General features: G+C 47.5%; 1 protein-coding gene across 3 annotated transcripts in view; it reads left to right on the top strand.

Moving 5' to 3' along the window:
* The window catches only part of ccdc13 (coiled-coil domain containing 13), a 90,768-nt gene extending 74,806 nt beyond the window's left edge, over positions 1 to 15,962 (top strand). For 2 of the 3 annotated variants that reach the window (XM_072508111.1, XM_072508109.1), the window contains 2 exons: positions 5,931 to 6,036; positions 14,700 to 15,962. In XM_072508111.1, coding sequence (XP_072364212.1) covers positions 5,931 to 6,036; positions 14,700 to 14,856 — 263 coding nt within the window. In that variant the 3' untranslated portion in view covers positions 14,857 to 15,962. The remainder of the gene's footprint in view (positions 1 to 5,930; positions 6,037 to 14,699) is intronic. The other variant, XM_072508110.1, reaches the window with a different exon arrangement.
* Positions 15,963 to 20,601: the final 4,639 nt, after the last annotated feature.

Below are 20,601 nucleotides of genomic sequence, written 5' to 3'. Positions count from 1 at the left end.
GGATGATCTAATTGAGGTGTTTAAAATGATTGAAGGAGTTGATAAGGTAGATCGAGAGAAGCGATCCTCTGGTGCAGGGGCGCTGGAGAACAATAACCTTTAATTTAGAACTAGGGGTGATATCAGGAGCAATTATTTATACAAGCTAATGAAAATCTGGACCTCTCTCCTCCAAAACGCTGATAATTTCAAAACAGCGATTGCTAGATTCGTATTAGATTATGGATCCACAGCAGACAGGATCTAATTGACATGGCAGAACCGGCTGAAAGGGCTGAATGTTCCTCTGTGCCTTTGCAGAACCTTCCTGAAGCTTAAAGAACAGTGAAACCTCAGTACAAACACAGCGGGGAGCAGGCAACAGCAAAAGTCCTATTTCATGATTTGCAAATTGCAAAAGTCACTGATTTAAAAATGAAATAACCATTTTGAAATGCAAGCTAAATTAATATGCCATCTCATATGAACTGAAGAGGCGGGGAATAAAGATTGCAATTACTTCACCTCAACGGAGCACTTGGAAAGCACACTGGCATATTTGCTGATAGTGCCCTCAAGGCAATTCTGGAGAGTTTGCACAGTCGGTTGTCAAGAGCAATCTCTCAAAGAGGAGTCATTGCGATACCTAGCAGGTGTTGGCTGGCAGAGCGATTTCTCTCTGTGCCTCGGGTCTGGGGCAGCTGGCTGCAGCTGTGGAAGTAGAGGATAGACCTGAGAAAAAGCACCAAGGTAATGCTTACTAGAAGATTCCTATAACAAAGATACTCCCAAGTATACATACCGGGATAACCTGTCCTCAAGACTTGTCAGCCTTTCTCGACTTGATCTTTTAGATCTTTCATGCCACCTTTTGATCCCGTCAGTGCTCAGCGAGCATTGATGCCCATACAAAGGGATACAGTTTCACCTGACTGAAACTTGTGTAACATCGGTATATGAACAGTGCCTCCCACAGAAAGCTCTCCCAACACAACTTAGGTTCAGGATGCATGTTCAGTAATTGACACACAGGAGGAGCTATAAAAAGGCCACATGGAGGAGATGATTGATGTCTCTTGACTTCCGCCCTGTTCTTGTGAAATGCTGCAGTGAGATTGAGATTGCAGTGTATTGCTACTGTGACTATCTGTTGGTAAGGAAGGTGAAAGTGCCAGTACCTACTGAACAATGCATCACTTGTGCAATACATCTGTGGGCAGCCATCAGCTGATGCTGCATTTGGTTGCCACACTGGTCCTCAAGGAGATAGAGGTACAAGAGTCGAGAGACAGAAGGTGACCTTATTTGTTGTTGACTGTTCTTCCCTGAGGAGGAGGTTGATTAAAAGTGCCCTTACGGCAGGTGCACAACATTGTAATGTTCTCACTTGGGGGTTAGGGTTATTTAAGAATGCTTTGGTAGGAAATTCTATACTTATTGAAAATTATTAATGGAGAAAAATTGCATTATACCTTTAAGAGCTCCCTTCCCCAATGTACATAACATCAACTTGCACTTTCCCCAACACTGGAAGGGACTATCCTTTCAAAATAAAAGTAAAGGGTGTCTGAAAGTGCATTCCTATTACAACAACAACAACAACTTGGATTTTATAGTGTTTTATAGAACCACAGGGCTGAATTTTACATTCCCCCCCCCCCCCCCCCCCCCCCCCGAACCCCCCAGGGGCAGTTGGGGTTTGGGGGCCGAGTGTAAAATTGGGCAGCATGGCAACTAATGGCCACTTAAGGCATTCTTCCCCTGCCACTAGGATTTTTTCCACAGCAGAGGACAACCTCGCTAAGTGCCCAGGTCGCCAGCCCCCCACCAACTCCTCCGTGTCGATCAGGCCACCACAGGGCCTGCCAGATTAACTCTTTTGAAACCCCAGACGTAGCTGAAAGTCCAGGCTCCATCGATACCCCCTTGTTGCATGCAGTCCCAATGGCAGCCTTTACTGCCACCACTGCTGCTGGGACAAGGAAGCTGCTGGGCATTTGTTTGGTGTCTCTTCGAGGTGGAACCTCCTCCCTGGGGAAGAAAAGACCCAATCCAGTCTACTTGTGACAGTAAAGATTATTGGATTATTGTTATTATTATTAATATATTAATTAAAGACTACAGCTGTAAAATGGCTGCAGGGGTGAGCCAGCCAAGCACAGGCAGGTTTTCCCCCAATTTGATGCTGTACAGAGGGCTTCAGCCCATACAATGGTTTGAGTGCAAAAGGAAGCCACTTGGCTGCTGGGACCATGCCTGCTCTCTGCAGGAGCAATCCAGCTCGTCCTAATCACCCACCCACCTGTTGTCTTATGCTTCTTCGTGTAGCATAAGCTGCTTCCTTGATGTATGCTTTGACAAAGGAAGGTCCAGACTTTGTAATGAGTTCAATATGTTTATTGAACTATTAACACAGTTCTTAAATGAGTTCGACTCTCCTGCTAATCTAACAGTAGTAACTCAGTCTAACTAACCAGTCTGCTCTAAGCCATGTGGTGGGTGTGATGCTTCTGATCTGCCCCTGTCCTACTCTCTAAGTATTTACAGTGATGCATATCACCACACCACCCTTCTCCCATAACCTTGCAAATTGTGTACATTCATGAGTTTATCTAATTCCCATTCGAAAGCCACAATCCACCATCCTCTCAGATAGTACACTCCCAAATCATTACCGTTCGCTGCTAGAGGGAGGCTTTCCTCATGTTACCTTTTGCTATTAATTTTAAATCAATGTTGTATGGGCCTTCCGCCAATGGGGACCATTTCTTTCTATCTACCCAGCCCATACCCTCCCATGATTTTGAATACCTCCATCAAATCTCCTCTCAACATTTCCCGTTGTAAGGAGAACAACCCAGCTTCTCATATCTATCCACAATAGTGAAGTCCCTCTCCCCTGGAATAATTCAACTAAATCTTTTCTGGCCCTCTCTAAAGTCTTCAAATCCTTCCTAAAGTGCAGGACCCGGATTTGGACACAATACCCCAGTTGTGGCTGAACCAGCTATTATCCTACTGAAGCTTTATCATCCCATACGAGAATTGAATGAAATTCGCTTATTGTCACAAGTAGGCTTCAAATGAAGTTACTGTGAAAAGCCCCTAGTCGCCACATTCCGGCGCCTGTTCGGGGAGGCTGTTACAGGAATCGAACCGTTCTGCTAGCCTGTCTTGGTCTGCTTTCAAAGCCAGCGATTTAGCCCTGTGCTAAGCAGCCCCAATTAAGAATGATGCCACTATAATGCTACTTCTAAAGTGGTACAGTGTACGTTACACAAGAGGTGGTCACAGAGAGGTTGGGAAATCCTGATGTCCCAATCCCCAGTTACCCATTTAGTACCAATAAATCCGTTCCCGTCCATTGAAAAATTCATCATGCTGTCTCTTGTGACGCCTTGATAATTTGATAGTATCCAGTTGATCTCAACATTTTATCCATGTGTGAGGCATGCCAGCCGGCTGATATCAATAAATACAAAGGACATCATGGTTGCTGCTGCCTTTACCTGGCACACAGTCATACAAGGCAGTTAGAGCTGATCTGCTCACGTGGACATTGATGGGACGTAGTGGTGATCTTACACCTCCACTCAGCTTTACTATCCATGAAGAGTAGTAATTTTCGACTGAGTGTAAGACCGCTGTTCCATCCAACGTAAAATCTTACGCCCAGAGAGTTGGGTTAAAATTCCTCCTCAAGCACAGTTCTGGAAAGGAGTGGTGTACAGTAGCAGATTCCACGTTTTACACCTGGCATCCTAAAACTAATTTGTACTGTCTGCACCGCCTATTTGGCTCAGATGTGGGGATTGGCACAGGCCAGACATGGCATCTGTGACCTTGCTGCACTCGCTGGACAAAGTGGCTGCACCATCAGTGGAACTAATGCAAGACTATTTTTCCAGTTACTTCTGTAATGCGGGAGCATTAATTATTGAGACACTTAAGCTGCTTGGTGCTTTTTTTATCAGCTATTTACGCACGAGAGCTGGAGCGTTAGATCAATATCCTGCTCTGACCTTATCTTGCCCCCTGTTTGCGTTTGGTGTTGTCAGCAGGCGGCAACACAAAGCAAGCAGTTTGGATGGCACGAAGGTGACTTGCAGAGTGATTGTTCCTATTCTAACGTCGTCATAATAATAATGTGCAGGGGTACGGGGAAAAGGCACTAAGTCATGATGTTCATTTGGAGAGCTGGGGCAGACACGATGGGCTGAAGGGACTCTTCCTGCACCGTAACAATTCTGTGATTCTGATTCCGTAACTATATTTGCAATGGGTGGGCTGACCGGATGGTGGGTGATGAAGTGGCAAAGCTTCGCTCGCTTTTACTGTTTTCGATGACAAATGTCCGGAATGTTTACATTCTTATCATGGAAGTTGTGCAGCTTAGAGTAACAGTCATTTTAAAAAGAAATAGACTCTCGGAGACTAAATATAAGCAGGTAGCTTGATTCTACAAGCACAGCTAACGAGGTGTCTTTACAAGATATGTTCGCTTAATAACAGAGCTCTGCAGTAGAGGAAGAGGTAACTGTCTGGTTAGAGCGCAGCTTTTTCTGGTTGTCCATATATCAATCAGATTAACTACAGGTAGCTGTCTGCAGCGCAACACTAACCCCCCCCCCAAACACACACACACACACACACACACACAAATCCAAGGACAGATGATGCAGGAAATTGACTGCACTGGTACAGTCGGGATTTTTCTTCCCTGTCAGAATCGGAGCAGCAGAGAAGTCTCTGAAAATGGTTGCTGAATCCATAGTAGATTAACATTCTCGCTTTCAGCAAAGAATTACAAATGTAATAATCATATTGATTTTGTTTTCCCACAAGATCAATAAAAACAACTTGCACCTATATCGCAGTAACATCACAATGCTGCTCCGCACTGGTGTGTAAGCAGACAGAATCTTACACCGAGTTGCAGAAAGAAACATAGGAGCAGCGGATCAAAGAGAGAGATTTTCCGAGATGGAGAGGTTTATGGAGGGAATCCGAGAGTTTGGGGTGTAGGCAGCTGAAAGCGTGGCCGCCAATGGTGATGTGACGAAGATCAATCAGGAATTCAAAAAAGGCTAGAATTTGAGAGCGCAGAGTTTTCAGTGTGTTGTCAGGCTAGGGTTAGAGAGGGAGTTAAACAATTAAATACAAATTTTAAATTCCAGGCATTACTGCACCTGTAGCCAATATAGATCAGTGAGCACAGGGGTGATTGGGGCTAGTTGGGATACAGGCAACAGACAATACCTGAAAATCAACCAGGATGAGAAATGTTATTCTGCCCAACCCAGCACATCAATTTACACCACCCCCAGCATCAAGTGTTTCTCAAATGAGTCCAAGGATTTTCCCACCTGACCCTCCCCCAGGCGTCCACCCCAAATACTAATGCCTCCTTGTGAAGAAACTCGAACTTTACCTGTCATCATTTTGAACCTGCATCTTTTTTTTCTTTTATCAAAGTGTTTCATGATATTGTACTGCATATTTTACCTTTGTCTATCCGGTTTGATCTACAGTTCCGCAGTGTCCCCTCTCTTAACAGAGAAAACCAGTTTCTCTTTTTTTTCTCTCTAACTGTCGCAGATCTGGATGTTAATTCTGATTTATTTTCAGGTGGCAGGAAGCCAGGTGTGATGGGACATAATGTTAAACTAAAATCTTTTATTCTCATGGCTGTTAAAGAGCAAGCGGCTCTGCAGAGGTGAAATTGGACATTGGCGAGGGTAGCAAAACAGGCGGAATTGCATCTGCTGCCTGTTGTACAACATGCCTGATGTTTTATTCTGTTGAAGACAAAGGACGGGACATATAACAGGCAGCTGGTGTCATGTACCGCCTGTTTTGAGAACCTGTACACGGTCAAATTGTACCCCCACTGTCTCTCTGATCAATGTCAAAGTAAAACTCGTATAGCTATCCTGTTTTCCTAAATGAAGGTCCATCCATAATCAACCGTCAGTGCCAGAACCTATGCGGCAGCGGGGATCTGCCTCTAGGGAGGCCATCGACCATAGATATTCAAGTAGAAGAACTGAATACACGGTAAGATGATGTTTATATTTTCTTTTCTTTTAAATATATTTATTAAAGTTTTTTAACAACACAATTTTTTCCCCTTACAAACAATAACCCCCGTAACAAAATAACACAAAATCGCACTGAGCAAGATATATACATGGCAAAATGGTATATTTACATAGCTTTATACACTGGCTCTCGCCCGCACGTGCCAGTTTCCCCCACCCTCCATGTTATCTCCTGCTCATCCATCCTCTCAAACAATCTCTCGTTCCCCCCCTCCCCTCCCCAGGGTTGCTGCTGCTGCTGACCGACCTTCCTCTAACGCTCTGCGAGGTAGTCTAGGAACGGTTGCCACCGCCTGTAGAACCCCTCCGCAGACCCTCTCAAGGCAAACTTAATCCTCTCCAGCTTTATGAACCCAGCCATGTCGTTTATCCAGGCCTCCACGCTGGGAGGCTTCGCCTCCTTCCACATTAGCAAGATCCTTCGCCGGGCTACGAGGGACGCAAAGGCCAGAATGCCGGCCTCTTTCGCCTCCTGCACTCCCGGCTCATCCACTATTCCGAATATTGCTAGCCCCTAGCATGGCTTGACCCGGACTTTCACCACCTGAGATATTGCTCCCGCCACTCCTCTCCAGAACCCCTCCAGTGCCGGGCATGACCAAAACATGTGGACATGGTTCGCCGGACTCCCTGAACACCTTCCACATCTGTCCTCTACCCCAAAGAACCTACTCAATCTCGCCCCCGTCAAGTGCGCTCTGTGAACCACCTTAAATTGTATCAGGCTGAGCCTGGCACATGAGGAGGAGAAATTAACCCTACCCAGGGCATCAGCCCACAAACCTTCCTCGATCTCCTCCCCCAACTCCTCCTCCCATTTACCCTTCAACTCTTCTGCTAGGGCTTCCCCCTCTTCTTTCATCTCTTGGTGTATTGCCGAAACCTTTCCCTCCCCGACCCATACACCCGAGATCACCCTGTCTTGAATTTCTTGTGCCGGGAGCAACGGGAATTCCCTGACCTGTCGCCTCACAAAAGCCCTCACCTGCATATATCTAAATGCATTTCCCGGGGGTAACTCAAACTTCTCCTCCAGTGCCCCTAGGCTCGCAAATGTCCCGTCAATGAACAGGTCCCCCATTCTTCTAATCCCCTCCCGATGCCAGCCCTGAAACCCCACGTCCATCTTCCCCGGGACAAACCGGTGGTTACCCCTGATCGGGGACCACACCGAGGCTCCCACTGGCCCCTTAACATTGCCGCCACCACCGGGCTCGTGGTATACTTTGATGGCAAGAGCGGCAGCGGTGCCGTCACCAATGCCCCCAAGCTCGTTCCTTTACAGGACGCCATCTCCATCCTCTTCCATGCCGCCCCCTCTCCCTCCATAACCCACTTGCGGATCATCGCCACATTTGCTGCCCAGTAGTAGCTCCCTAGGTTTGGCAGCGCCAGCCCTCCTCGGTCCCTACTGCGTTCCAGGAACCCTCTCCTTACCCTCGGGGTCTTATTCGCCCACACAAACCCCATAATACTCCTACCTACTCTCTTGAAAAAGCCCTTGGTGATCACGATGGGAAGGCACTGAAACACAAACAAGAACCTCGGAAGGACCACCATTTTGACCGACTGCACTCTACCCGTCAACGAGAGCGGCACTATGTCCCATCTTTTGAAGTCCACCTCCATTTGGTCCACCAACCTCGTCAGATTCAATTTGTGTAGGGCCCCCCAACTCTTGGCTATCTGGATCCCCAGATACCGAAAACTCCCCACCGCCCTCCTCAGCGGTAGGTCCCCTATCCCTCTTTCTTGGTCCCCTGCCTGTAGTACAAAAAGCTCACTCTTCCCTACATTGAGCTTATAGCCCGAGAACTCCCCAAACTCCCTCAGAGTCTGCATGAACTCCACCATCCCCTCCATTGGGTCCGCCACGTACAGCAGCAGGTCATCCGCGTATAGCGACACCCGATCCTCTTCTCCCCCGCGGACCACCCCCCTCCATTTATTAGACTCCCTCAGTGATATGGCCAAGGGTTTGATCGCCAATGCAAACAACAGGGGGGACAGGGGGCATCCCTGCCTCGTTCCTCAGTACAGCCGAAAGTACTCCGACCTCCGCCGGTTTGTCACCACACTAGCCACCGGGGCGCTGTAAAGGAGCTTAACCCAGCTAATAAACCCTCCCCCGAACCCAAACCTACGCAACACCTCCCAGAGGTACTCCCACTCTATTCGGTCAAAGGCCTTTTCCGCGTCCGTAGCTGCCACAATCTCCGCCTCTCCCTCCTCCAATGTCATCATTATCACGTTTAAGAGCTGCCGCACATTGGTATTTCATTGCCTGCCCTTTACGAATCCCGTCTGGTCCTCATGAATCACCCCCGGGACACAGTCCTCAATCCTCGTGGCCAGCACCTTTGCCAATAACTTAGCGTCCACATTAAGGAGCGAAATCGGCCTGTACGATCCACATTGCAGTGGGTCCTTGTCTCGCTTCAGAATCAAGGACATTGTTGCCTCCGACATTGTCGGGGGCAGGGTCCCCTCCTCTCTTGCCTCGTTAAAGGTCCTCACTAGTAGCGGGGCCAACAGGTCCACATACTTTCTGTAGAACTCCACCGGGAACCCATCCGGCCCCGGGGCCTTCCCCGCCTGCATGCTCCCCAAACCCCTACTCAGCTCCTCCAACCCGATTGGTGCCCCCAAACCAGCCACCTCTTGCTCCTCCACCCTCGGGAACCGCAGTTGGTCCAGGAATCTTCTCATCCCCTCTTCCCCCCATGGGGGCTGGGATCTGTATAGCTCTTCATAGAAGGCCTTGAATACCTTGTTTATGTTCATTGCACTCTGAACCGTGGCTCCCCCTTCATCTTTGATTCCCCCTATTTCCCTCGCTGCCATCCTTACGGAGCTGGTGTGCCAGCATCCGACTGGCCTTTTCCCCGTACTAGTAGGTCGCCCCTTGCGCCTTCCTCCACTGTGCCTCCGCCTTCCCCGTGGTCAATAGGTCAAACTCCGTCTGGAGCCGTCGCCTTTCCCCAAGTAATCTTTCCTCCGGGGCCTCTGCGTATCTCCTGTCCACTCGCATAATCTCCCCCACTAACCTCTCCCTTTCCATGCCCTCTGCCTTCTCCCTATGAGCCCTGACGGAGATTAGCTCTCCCCTGATCACCGCCTTCAACGCCTCCCATACCACCCCCACTCGCACCTCCCCGTTGTCGTTGGCCTCCAAGTACCTTACGATACACCCCCTCACCTTCCCACACACCACCTCACCTGCCAGCAGTCCCACGTCCAGCCGCCACATCGGGCGTTGGTCCCTCTCCTCTCCCAGCCCCATTTCCACCCAGTGCAGGGCATGGTCCAAAACGGCTATGGCCGAATACTCCGTCCCCTCCACCCTCGGGATGAGCGCCCTGCCCAGAACAAAGAAATCTATCCGGGAGTAGGCCTTGTGCACGTGGGAAAAGAAAGAAAATTCCCTGGCCTGCGGTCTTGCAAACCTCCATGGGTCCACTCCCCCCATCTGATCCATAAACCTCCTGAGCCGCCACCGGCCTCTTTCCCGTCCTTGATCTGGAGCGGTCTAGTGCTGGATCCAGCACTGTGTTGAAGTCCCCTCCCATTATCAGTCCTCCTACCTCCAGGTCCGGAATGCGCCCCAACATGCACTTCATGAATCCAGCATCATCCCAGTTCGGGGCGTATACATTTACCAAAACCACCCACGTCCCTTGCAACCTACCACTCACCATCACATATCTCCCTCCATTATCCACTACGATAGTCTTGGCCTCAAATGACACATGCTTTCCCACCAGAATTGCCACCCCTCTATTTTTCGCGTCCAGTCCCGAGTGAAATACCTGTCCTACCCATCCCCTTCTTAACCTAACCTGGTCCGCCACCTTCAGGTGTGTCTCGTGGAGCATAGCCACGTCTGCTTCAGGCCCTTCAAGTGCGCGAACACTCGAGCCCTCTTCACCGGCCTATTCAGGCCCCTCACCCGACCACCTCTTCTGTGTCCCATTCCCTTTCGGCCAGTGCAGCAGCAACCCTTTCCCCTCTTCCCCCCCCCCTACCCCCCGCTAGATCCCTGTCTAGCTTTTTTGCTCCCCCCATATCACTCCCTTAAGTCAGCTGACTCCTGCTGATCCTGGCTTCCCCCGCCACCCCTTTGGACCCCCCCCCCCCCCCCCCCCCCCCCCCCCGTGTGGGAGTATCCCCGTCAATATACGTTCCTTTGTTCCCCTTCCCGCCTTTCTTCCCGCACGCGGGGAAAAAAACCCGCGCTTTCCAAAGCCTCCCCCCCCCGCCCCCCCCCCCGGTGCATCTCCTGTCGCGGCCTTGTCTCTCTCTCCCAGCCCATATAACATTCCCTGCGCGTGATTGCCCCCCTATATCCAACAACCATCATACTTCAACCCTCAAACACCCCCCACCCTCACAAACCCTCAATTAGAGTCCAACTTTTCAGTTAGTATAAAGGTCCACGCCTCTTCGGGCGCTTCGAAGTAGTGGTGTTGGCCATTATGTGTAACCCACAGTTGCGCTGGCTGCAACATTCCAAATTTCACTCCTTTCCGATGCAACACCGCTTTGGCCCGGTTGAAACCCGCTCTCCGCTTAGCGATCTCCGTGCTCCAGTCCGGGTATATTCTGATCTCAGCATTGTCCCACCTGCTGCTCCGCTCCTTCTTGGCCCATTTCAGGTCCCTCTCTCTGTCCGTAAACCGGTGAAATCTCACCACCATCGCCCTTGGTGGCTCATTTGCCTTGGGCTTCCTCGCCAGCACCCGGTGCGCCCCTTCCAGCTCCAGCAACCCTGGGGGGGCCTCCGCAGTCATCAGCGCCCCGATCATTGTGCCCGCATATGCCGTGGCGTCGGCCCCCTCCACCCCTTCTGGGAGACCCAGGATCCTCAGATTATTTCTCCTCGACCTGTTCTCCAGGTCTTCGAGTCTTCCCGCCCACGTCTTGTGTAGCGCCTCGTGCCGCTCCACTTTCACCGCCAGGCCCAAGAGCTCATCCTCATTCTCACTCACTTTTTCCTGGATCTCCTGGATCTTCACCTCGTGGGCTTTCTGGGTTGCCCCAAATCCTTCAATTATTGCCAACATAGGCGCCACCATCTCCTTACGCAGCTCCTTGAGGCAGCGCTTGATGAATTCCTGCATCTCCTCTTTGTCCCCGATCGCCGCCATTTTGCTTGTTTTCCCTCTCTTCTCCCGCTGCTCCAATGCCACTTTTTTGGCCGTTTCGCTGCGGGTCCGGTCCATACAAGTTAGTAGGGGACCTCTCTCCTCTCTTCCCCACGGGTTGGCTGTAAAAAAAAAAATTCCGTTGGGGCTCTTCTACCGAGCCCGAAAGTCCGTGTTCGCGGGAGCTGCCGAATCGTGCGGCTATGCAAGTCCATGTTTATATTTTCAAGGGGTCTGTGTCCTTGTGCAGATTTGCTCTGGTGTGCAATGTAGCACTGCTACCTGAATATGGTAGGATAATTTTATCACTATGTTCCTGAAATGTTTTTTGTTAAGATGTGGAAATGCCAACGTTGGACTGGGGTGAACACAGTAAGAAGTCTTACAACACCAGGTTAAAGTCCAACAGGTTTGTTTTGAATCACTAGCTTTCGGAGCACAGCTCCTTCCTCAGGTGAGTCAGCTCGTGATTCAAAACAAACCTATTGGACTTTAACCTGGTGTTGTAAGACTTCTTACTGTTTTTTGACAAAACTACTGGACAAAATATGAAGATAATTACTGCGGATGCTGGAATCTGAAACAAAACCAGAAAATACTGGACAATCTCAGCAGGTCTGACAGCATCTGTGGAGCGAAAAGGGGGCTAACGTTTCGAGTCTGGATGTCCCTTTGTCAAAGTCATCCAGACTCGAAACGTTAGCTCCTTTTCCTCTCCACAGTTGCTGTCAGGCCTGTTGAGATTGTCCAGTATTCTCTGTTTTTGTTTGGGACAAAATATGAAATTGCAGCTCATGGGGTGTCTCGTGCAGATTGAGCCATTTGAAATGAACCTTGTGCAAATGCAACCTTGCATCTGACGCAAGATGCCAAACTGGGACTGACTTGCCAGTACCTGATTGGCAGTGACTCCGAAATGCACCACTCTTGGTATGTATTTACAGCTCTGACCACCAGTGCTTATTCTGAGGGTACGTTGTGAATGTGGTCAGAGAACGGGGAGTTACAATGGGAGGTTCTGGTCTATGAGTAGTCATGTTGGTTACAGACATTGGCTATCAATTGGATATTTCACTCTTACTGTCCTTTTGGACCTTTGGCGACTAGGGGATTTTCAAAGTAACTTCATTGCAGTGTTAATGTAAGCCTTTTTGTGACACTAATAAAGATTATTATTTTGGACAAGAGTATTGTGCTGGAGCAGTTTCTTGTATTAATGTTTTGAATTCCTATGAATAGAACACACAGTAAGTGAATGTAGAATGTATTTTTCTTAATTAATATTGTGGATGATTATGGACTTTCTTTACCCTTGAATTAAAACAAATATTGCAGAAATATTGTACTTAGCTGGAGTTTAGAGAATGGAAATAAATCTCTCTCGCATTTTAATTCCCATGTCTGCGTGGGTTTCACCCCCACAACCCTAAGATGTGCAGGTTAGGTGGATTGGCTACACTAAATTGGCCCTTAATTGGGGGGAAAAAAATAATTGGGTAGTCTAAATGTATTAAAAAGGAGAAAAAAAAGCTGACTTTCTCAGCTGTACCACCTATTTTGCAATTGTTTTTGTTCTTTCACGGTATGTGGGTGTTGTTAGCAAGACCAGTATTTCATCCCTAATTGCCCTTGAGAAGTTGGTAATAAGCTGCTGGTTGTCTGTCAAATGCTAGAAACAATTGTTTTTATTTCTGTATTTAAAGTCCGATGAATCGCTTAACATATAATATGGGGCTGATTTAGCACAGTGGGCTAAATCGCTGGCTTTTAAAGCAGACCCAGGCAGGCCAGCAGCGCAGGTTCAATTCCCGTATCAGCCTCCCTGAACAGGCGCTGGAATGTGGCGACTAGGGGCTTTTCACAGTAACTTCATTTGACGTCTACTTGTGACAATAAGCGATTTTCCTTTCATTTCAATTTTTCAAAACCACACTGTGCACATATAATAACTTTATTCTGATATTATGCGGTCGTTCCTCAGTCAAGTCTTACCCCAATGAATCGGAAAAGGAACCTCCGTTTTAATGGAGTACTGCGCAGTACAAGGAACAAACATTTTATTAGCGCCCCAGATCTGATTCTGATGTTCTGGCTTTTTTTTTGTTCCATTGTTCAGACTAAAGTGAAAGTTAAAAATAAGAATGCTAAATCTGGGAAGGTAGCTGAAGAGGATGGAAAGATCTCATCCAAAATTGAAAACCTGCGTTTCTCTTTCAGATGCTGGTGGCCCTGCTGTGTATTTCCTACATTTTGTTTTTTAATGTCAAATTTCCAATCTGCGTGATTTCAGCAACAGTCTTGGTTTCTTTCCCAAGAACTCGAGAAAGAAAAATAACTTGCATTTATATAGAACTTTTCACTGATCAAAGTGCTTCGTAGCCAGTGAAGTGCTTTTAAAATCTAAACATTGTTGTAATGTAGGCAAACACGACAGCCAATTTGCTCACAGCAAGATTCCAAAAGCAACAATGAGATAAATGACTATTAAAAATGGGGCAGCACGGTAGCACTGCTGCCTCACAGCGCCAGGGACCCGCCTTGGGTGACTGTCTGTGTGGAGTTTGTACGGTCTCCCCAGGTCTGCATGGATTTCCTCCAGATGCTCCAGTTTCCTCCCACAGTCCAAAGATGTGCAGATTAGGTGGCTTGGCCATGCTAAAATTGCCCCTTAGTGTGTAGAATGGTGGAGTTAAGGCCAGGATGAGATCAGCCATGATCGAATGGTGGAGCAGACTTGATGGGCCAAATGGCTGAATTCTACTCCGGGCAGCATGGTAGCACAGTGGTTAGTACATGCTGCCTCACAGCGCTAGGGACCCGGGTTCAATTCCGGCCTCTGGTGACTGTCTGTGTGGACTTTGCACTTTCTCCCAGTGTCCGCGTGGGTTTCCTCCCACAGTCCAAAGATGTGCAGGTTAGGTGGGTTGGCCGTGCTAAATTGACCCCTGGTGTCCAGGGATGTGTAGGTTAGGTTAAAGGGTTATAGGAAAAGGCAGGAAAGTGGGTTTGTGTGGAGTGCTCTTTCAGAGGGTTGGTGCAGACTCGATGAGCCGAATGGCCTCCTTCTGCACTGTAGGGATTTCATTCTATTTGTATCTCATGAACTTATAAACTTAGGTCCAGCTGAGCGACTGGATGAGGCCTTGGTTTCAACATCTCATCCAAAACATATCACTCTTTCCATACTGCACAAAACGTATCAGCCCAAATTACGTGTTTAAGTCTGTGGAATGGGTCTTGAAATCTTATGATTCTAATTCCGAGGCGACAGTGTGCAACCAAGATATGGCTGACACCTACCTCATAGAATTATAGTCTGAAATGGCACAGAATCAGACCACTTGGCCCGTCATTCCAATGCCAGCTCTTTGGTAGAGAGAACCAATAATCTCCATTCTCCACAGTCCCCTCAAGTTCTCATTTGATGTTGGTGGATTAATCTGAAAATAATGCTGTGATATCTTTTTGATTTCAGACTTGCCATACAGCTGGATGAGAATGAAGCCTTAAAGACGGCTCTGCAAAGCACTTTAAAAGCCAAAGAAGAGGACCTGAAATTATACTATGACACAATGGGTCAAGTGAAGCAGGTCTTCCTCCAGGCTCTCCGACAGCACAAAGAGAAAACTTAAATCGGCTGCTCCAGCTGAAGATAATGACCTTTGATTTCTTGTTGAGGAGGTATCCAAAACAACTGCAGTGACATTTGGAGAACAGTCAAAGGAGGAAAGAGTAAACCCAAATCAGTGCCACACTATCCCAGATTATTGCAAACTAGACATTGGGCTAATTGGGCGATTATCAGACAATCCTTTGGTTTCACTCATGCTTTTTATAAGTGAAAAGACTGAGGCGCCAATCACAAGAGATGATAAAGGCCACTCGGCCCATCTGCGGTTCACTCCCATTACTGTATCCAGTCGGGTGTTAAATGACTCGAGATTTTTTGATGCCAGCTGTAAGTCCATTTCAAATATGGATCAATTGCAGTAATGGTACAATAGAGATAAGGGGGGCAGTTGGGAACAAATGCAACTTTTTTTCCACCTGCATGTCAAGGAAAGGGCTTAAAATTGCTTTGTAAGCGTTGTACCTTCTGAATAGGCACAGCAAGTATTGCTAAAGTTAACTTCAAATCAAACTCACTTGTCACTTTATGTGCAGCCAGATATCGAAGATTGCTGCTCTACCCTCGAGGAACGATACAGCTGATGCGCCATGTGTCTTATAATGTGTGGTTAATCAAAGGAATGAGTTACTCACCTTGCTGGTACCTTAATGTTGACTTCCATATTCAGGAAACTCTCTTTTTTGGCGATGCCGGTTTAGAAAAAAATCAATTCCAATGTTGCAACCATTCCAATGGGAACCCATTTTGTGGAGTAGGGATGAATCCAGAGGTGAGCAGATATTGGTACAAACCTGGTCTGAACAGATTGCCACCAATTCAGCAGTCTCGATGCCAGTAGATTGAGTGCATAAAATTATGGACGTTCCCTCGTCCGTCAGGATTAAGATATATTATCAGAGATGCTCTGAATCGCAGCTGGTCCTTGCTGTGCCTATCCAGAGGTACATGAGTTGTCACTGTCCGCATTGCAGGAAGGAATCAACTTCTTCCCATCATTTCACCTCCGTGAAAATGTATAAATTCCAAATAGATGCAATACTGCGTCTAAATGTGTAAATACGTCAACCTCATCTAACAATAAATGTACCTACCTGCTCTTAACAGGAAGTGCTTATGCAGCCTGCTTAATTTTTTTACAATTCAAAGTGTCAGTCAAAGGTATGAGAAATAAATCAACGGGAGGATTTAGATTTTGTTTATTGTTACGTGTACCAAGGTACAGTGAAAAGTTTTTCTGTGATCATTAAGAGATCATTAAGTACATGAAAAGAATAGGAAATAAAAGAAAATACATAATAGGGCAACACAAGGTAAACAATGTAACTACATAAACACCAGCATCAGGTGAAGCATACAGGGGTGTAGTGTTAATGAGATCAGTCCATAAGAGGGTCATTTAGGAGTCTGGTAACAGCGGGGAAGAAGCTGTTTTTGAGTCTGTTCGTGCATGTTCTCAGACTTTTGTATCTCCTGCCTGATGGAAGACGTTGGAAGAGTGAGTAGGCTGGGTGGGAGAGGTCTTTGATTATGCTGCCCGCTTTTCCAGGCAGTGGGAGGTGTAAATGGAGTCAATGGATGGGAGGCAGGTTCGTGTGATGGACTGGGCGGTGTTCACGACTCTCTGAAGTTTCTTGCGATCCTGGGCCGAGCAGTTGCCATACCAGGCTGCGATGCAGTCAGATAGGATGCTTTCTATGGTGCATGTGTAAAAGTTGGTAAGGGTTAATGTGGACATGCCGAATTTCCTTAGTTTCCTGAGAAAGTATAGGTGCTGTTGTGCTTTCTTGGTGGTAGCGTCAACGTAGGTGGACCAGGACAGATTTTTGGAGATGTGTACCCCTGGGAATTTGAAACTGCTAACCATCTCAACCTCTACCTTGTTGATGCTGACAGGGGTGTGTACAGTACTTTGCTTCCTGAAATCAATGCAGCTCTTTAGTTTTGCTGGCATTGAGGGATAGATTGTTGTCGCTGCACCACTCCACTAGTGTTGATTCCCAAATTTCTTTCTCTGTCAGTCTGGCCTCAATAAAAGTTGAGATGGATTCGCACGTAAAAAGAAGTTATTTATTTAGCTTGCAAGCTTGATTCATTTCATAGAAATATAAGAGACATCCAGTTTCCTATATCCCAGAAAGCGAATGAACAAAGAAACAAAGGGATCTCTGCAAATCAATTCAAATGGTATCAAGTTTCACATACTCGACGCCCATAGGTCAGCCTATATCCCTCCTGACCTGTTTGATCTATTCTGATTGGCTCACTTCCAATCCCTTTCTCTGGCCCCTATCAATGCAGCATCACTCTCATAGACACACCTCTTCCTGCTTTTTCCATGCGGTCTCAAATCCCTTTCTCCCTAACTGCCAGAATCAAAGTGGCTTATTTCTACATTACATTAACTAGTATCTCTAAAGTAACTATTTTATATCACATTCGTCATTCCCTCCTTTTATCATTCCATGATAACCGAACTATCCAATACATAGCTACGGTTCCTCATCTAAAAGATCCGTCGCTGCATTTCCAATTCCTGTCTTAGCCCCCCTTCATCTGCCTCACCCTCATGGATTTTAACAGTTAAATTTTTTTTTCGGTGATTGGGGCGGTGATCTGATCCAGTGCACCCCGCATTCTACCCATCACACAGTTAAGGATGGCCAGGCCCACAAAGATGCAGCCGGTAGCTACCACTAGATACATGGCCATATTTATCAACCAGTCCTTCCATCCTCCAAATCCCCAGTTACCCCAAGAGCCAGGATCCTGCATCCCGTCCAAGTGATCCCGTATGCAATCCATAAATTTAGTAATGTTAGCGGTCAAGTCCTGAACTCCCATGATACACTTGCCCTGTACTATGGTGCATACCCCACCCTCACGGGCCAGAAGATAGTCAAGAGCATACCGGTTCTGCGTTGCAAACAACCGTAGCTGAGACAACTCCTTGGTTATTGCCTCGAGGGCTCCCAAGGTTTACTACCCGGGTTTTCCTCAGTTTGGCCTTTAACTAACTTAAGTGTATCTCCCGGTAACCTACGTTCTAGCTGTACTTCCCTTCTCATACGCCCCGTCCTCTCTCTAGTCCCTTTCTCTTTCTCATAGCCTCTTCCTACACTCTTCTGACAGCCTGATTTTACCTTTATTGTACCACTCTGAACACATCCAAAATCAAATTTACATGTATTCCAAAAACAAGGCAATGTCCATATAATGTTCCCTTCCTATCGCCGGGACCGGTGCAACTGCTTCATGACTCCTGCATTCTCCTTAACTTTGATGACCTTCCATGAGTCGATACCATGTCCTCGTATATGGGGGCAGCGAAGAACATCACCTTTGCATAGGTGATGTATCCTTGTAGATTGGTTGGGGCTACACAGATACATAATAGTCCCCTTTTCCATGTCCATCGCCAATAACACGCCAAGCGAAGTGAGGCCAAATATCAGACAGACGATGCGTAGCCACTCCATCATGCTCCACACCTGTAAAATAGCACTGGAGAAGGGAGGCAGGTTAGTATCCGACCTTTTACAGTAGTGGAGATGGACTCAATTTACAGTGATGTAGGTGGACCCAAGCACTTCGCCCCTCCACTTTAACTGCTGTGGGGGTGGTAAGGAGAACTTGGAAGGGCCCGTCCCATCGCGGCTCCGACCCCTTCCTAGTCCAATTTTTGACCATGACATAACTACCGGGCTGGACTGAAAGTGAGCTAGGTACTGGGGCAATGGCTGGTGAGCCGCGCGGACTTGGCCATGGAGTTCCTTGAGCACTTGCGTAAGGGCTAGAACATAGGCGGTCATTTCTTCAGTCATCTAATGAAACTGAACCAGTCTGGGAACCTGCAGGCTCCAGGGAGCTCTAAGAGGCCTGCCATAAAAAATCTCGGGAGAGAGCCGGGCCGGTCCCGCAGGTGTAACCCGCAGCTGGAAGAGGGCAACGGGGAGCAATTTAAGCCATGTCAGTCCCGTGTCTGCTCTTAATTTAGCCAATTTAGTTTTGAGGGTCTGATTGTGTCTCTCAACCACCCCGGCCGCCTGCGGTCTGTAAGCACAGTGTAACTGCTGGCGTATGCCCAACTGGGAGCAAAACTCCTTGTTAATTTGTCCAATAAAATGAGGCCCATTATCAGAACTTAACTGAGCTGGTATACCGTACCGGGGAATGATTTCCCTCATCAAGACTTTAACCACAGTAGCAGCTTTATTATCGATAGTCGGATACGCCTCGACCCATCTGCTGAACACATCACAATGACCAAAACATATTTGTAACATTGACACCTTTCCAACTCAATGTAATCCATTTGGAGCGTCTCAAAGGGACCACTGGGCAACGGGGTTTGCCCCTTCCCACAAGGGATACCTTTTCCGGTGTTATATTGCTGACAAATCAAACACCGATTACTGATACTTTGGGCCAACCCCTGCATTTTAGGGTGCCACCAAGTGTCCAGCAACAAATCACTAGTCCCTCGAGCCCCACAATGAGTTGCAAAGTGTACACATTCAATGACCCATAAAGCCAGCACATCAGACATACAAGTCTGATGTGCAGGCGTGGTCCATAAAGAGGAAACAGAATCATATGTACAACCTAACCGTTTCCACATTTGTTTATCACTCTCAGGAGCGTCCTCCTGTAACCTTATGACGTCTTGGATGGTTGGCATTGACTTGTCAGAAGCAGACATATTTATAGTAGATCGTTTAGTCTGACTTAACATCTTAGGCACCATCACTTGCTGAATTTGCGCGGCTGTCCGCGCTGCACAATCTGCTCGTTCACTACCAACGTCAACTGGGGTTGTACCATTCGTGTGGGCAGCGCATTCAATAATGGAAATCTGCGCGGGCATAAGGAGAGCCTGCAGTAGGTCATTAACTAAACCCCGGTGGGATATTTGACCACACATAATCATGTCAGGTTGTTCTGACGAAATGTCACTCAAATTGCCCCTTATTGTGGTAGTTTCCTGAATCAAGGCTAAACAGTCGTGGCCAGGTGCGTCTTCATGGACAGGGGGACCACTAAGAAAACAGGCTGGATTGATAGTGGTACAGTATTTAAATGTCAGACGTGGATTGTTCAAAATGTATATCTCATACCTATTCTGACGAGCTGCGGTAAGATGCTGAGTCTGCAGTTGCCTCAGTAGTGCGATGACCGAGTGGGAGCTATACACCGTAATATCCTGTTGGAGGGTGAGAGCATGTAACGGCTATGCGATGGCATTGATTGAACGTAAATCCGGTACTGGTCTGGTTTGGCTGGTTTAGGCACAGCAAGTATGGGGGTGTTACATTCTGATTGGCAAGGGACCAAAATACCCTGTTTCAACAGCTCTTGAATTAATTTATCTATTGATGGAGCAGCTTGAGATTTCAGGGGGTATTGTCGAATGGAAGGTAGCTTTACATGATCCTTAATCATCACCTTAATAGGTGTAACATTTGTCTTTCCCACTTGTGATGGGTATTCCGCCCAGACCTGTGGATTGACATATTCCAACACATCATGTCCCCTGTGATGCTGCAGTCGAGTGTTAATCGTTTCAGGGACCTCAAAATATTTTATGGTAGTGCCGTCCGGCATGACTTGAAGTGCGTAGTCTGTTGGATCCGAATGATCCACTGCCCTCCTGACCATTCGCCCCATATCCCTGGCATGGTACTGGTCATGGACCTGACGTGTAATATGAGGGCTTACCGAAGCTGACTGTGGCCATAAATGTGGTGAT

The sequence above is a fragment of the Scyliorhinus torazame genome, chromosome 6 (genome assembly GCF_047496885.1).
Source record: "Scyliorhinus torazame isolate Kashiwa2021f chromosome 6, sScyTor2.1, whole genome shotgun sequence".
Classification (NCBI taxonomy): Eukaryota; Metazoa; Chordata; class Chondrichthyes; order Carcharhiniformes; family Scyliorhinidae; genus Scyliorhinus; species Scyliorhinus torazame.
The sequence above is the reverse complement of the archived record's forward strand: the minus strand, read 5'-3'. Positions and strand labels throughout refer to the sequence as shown.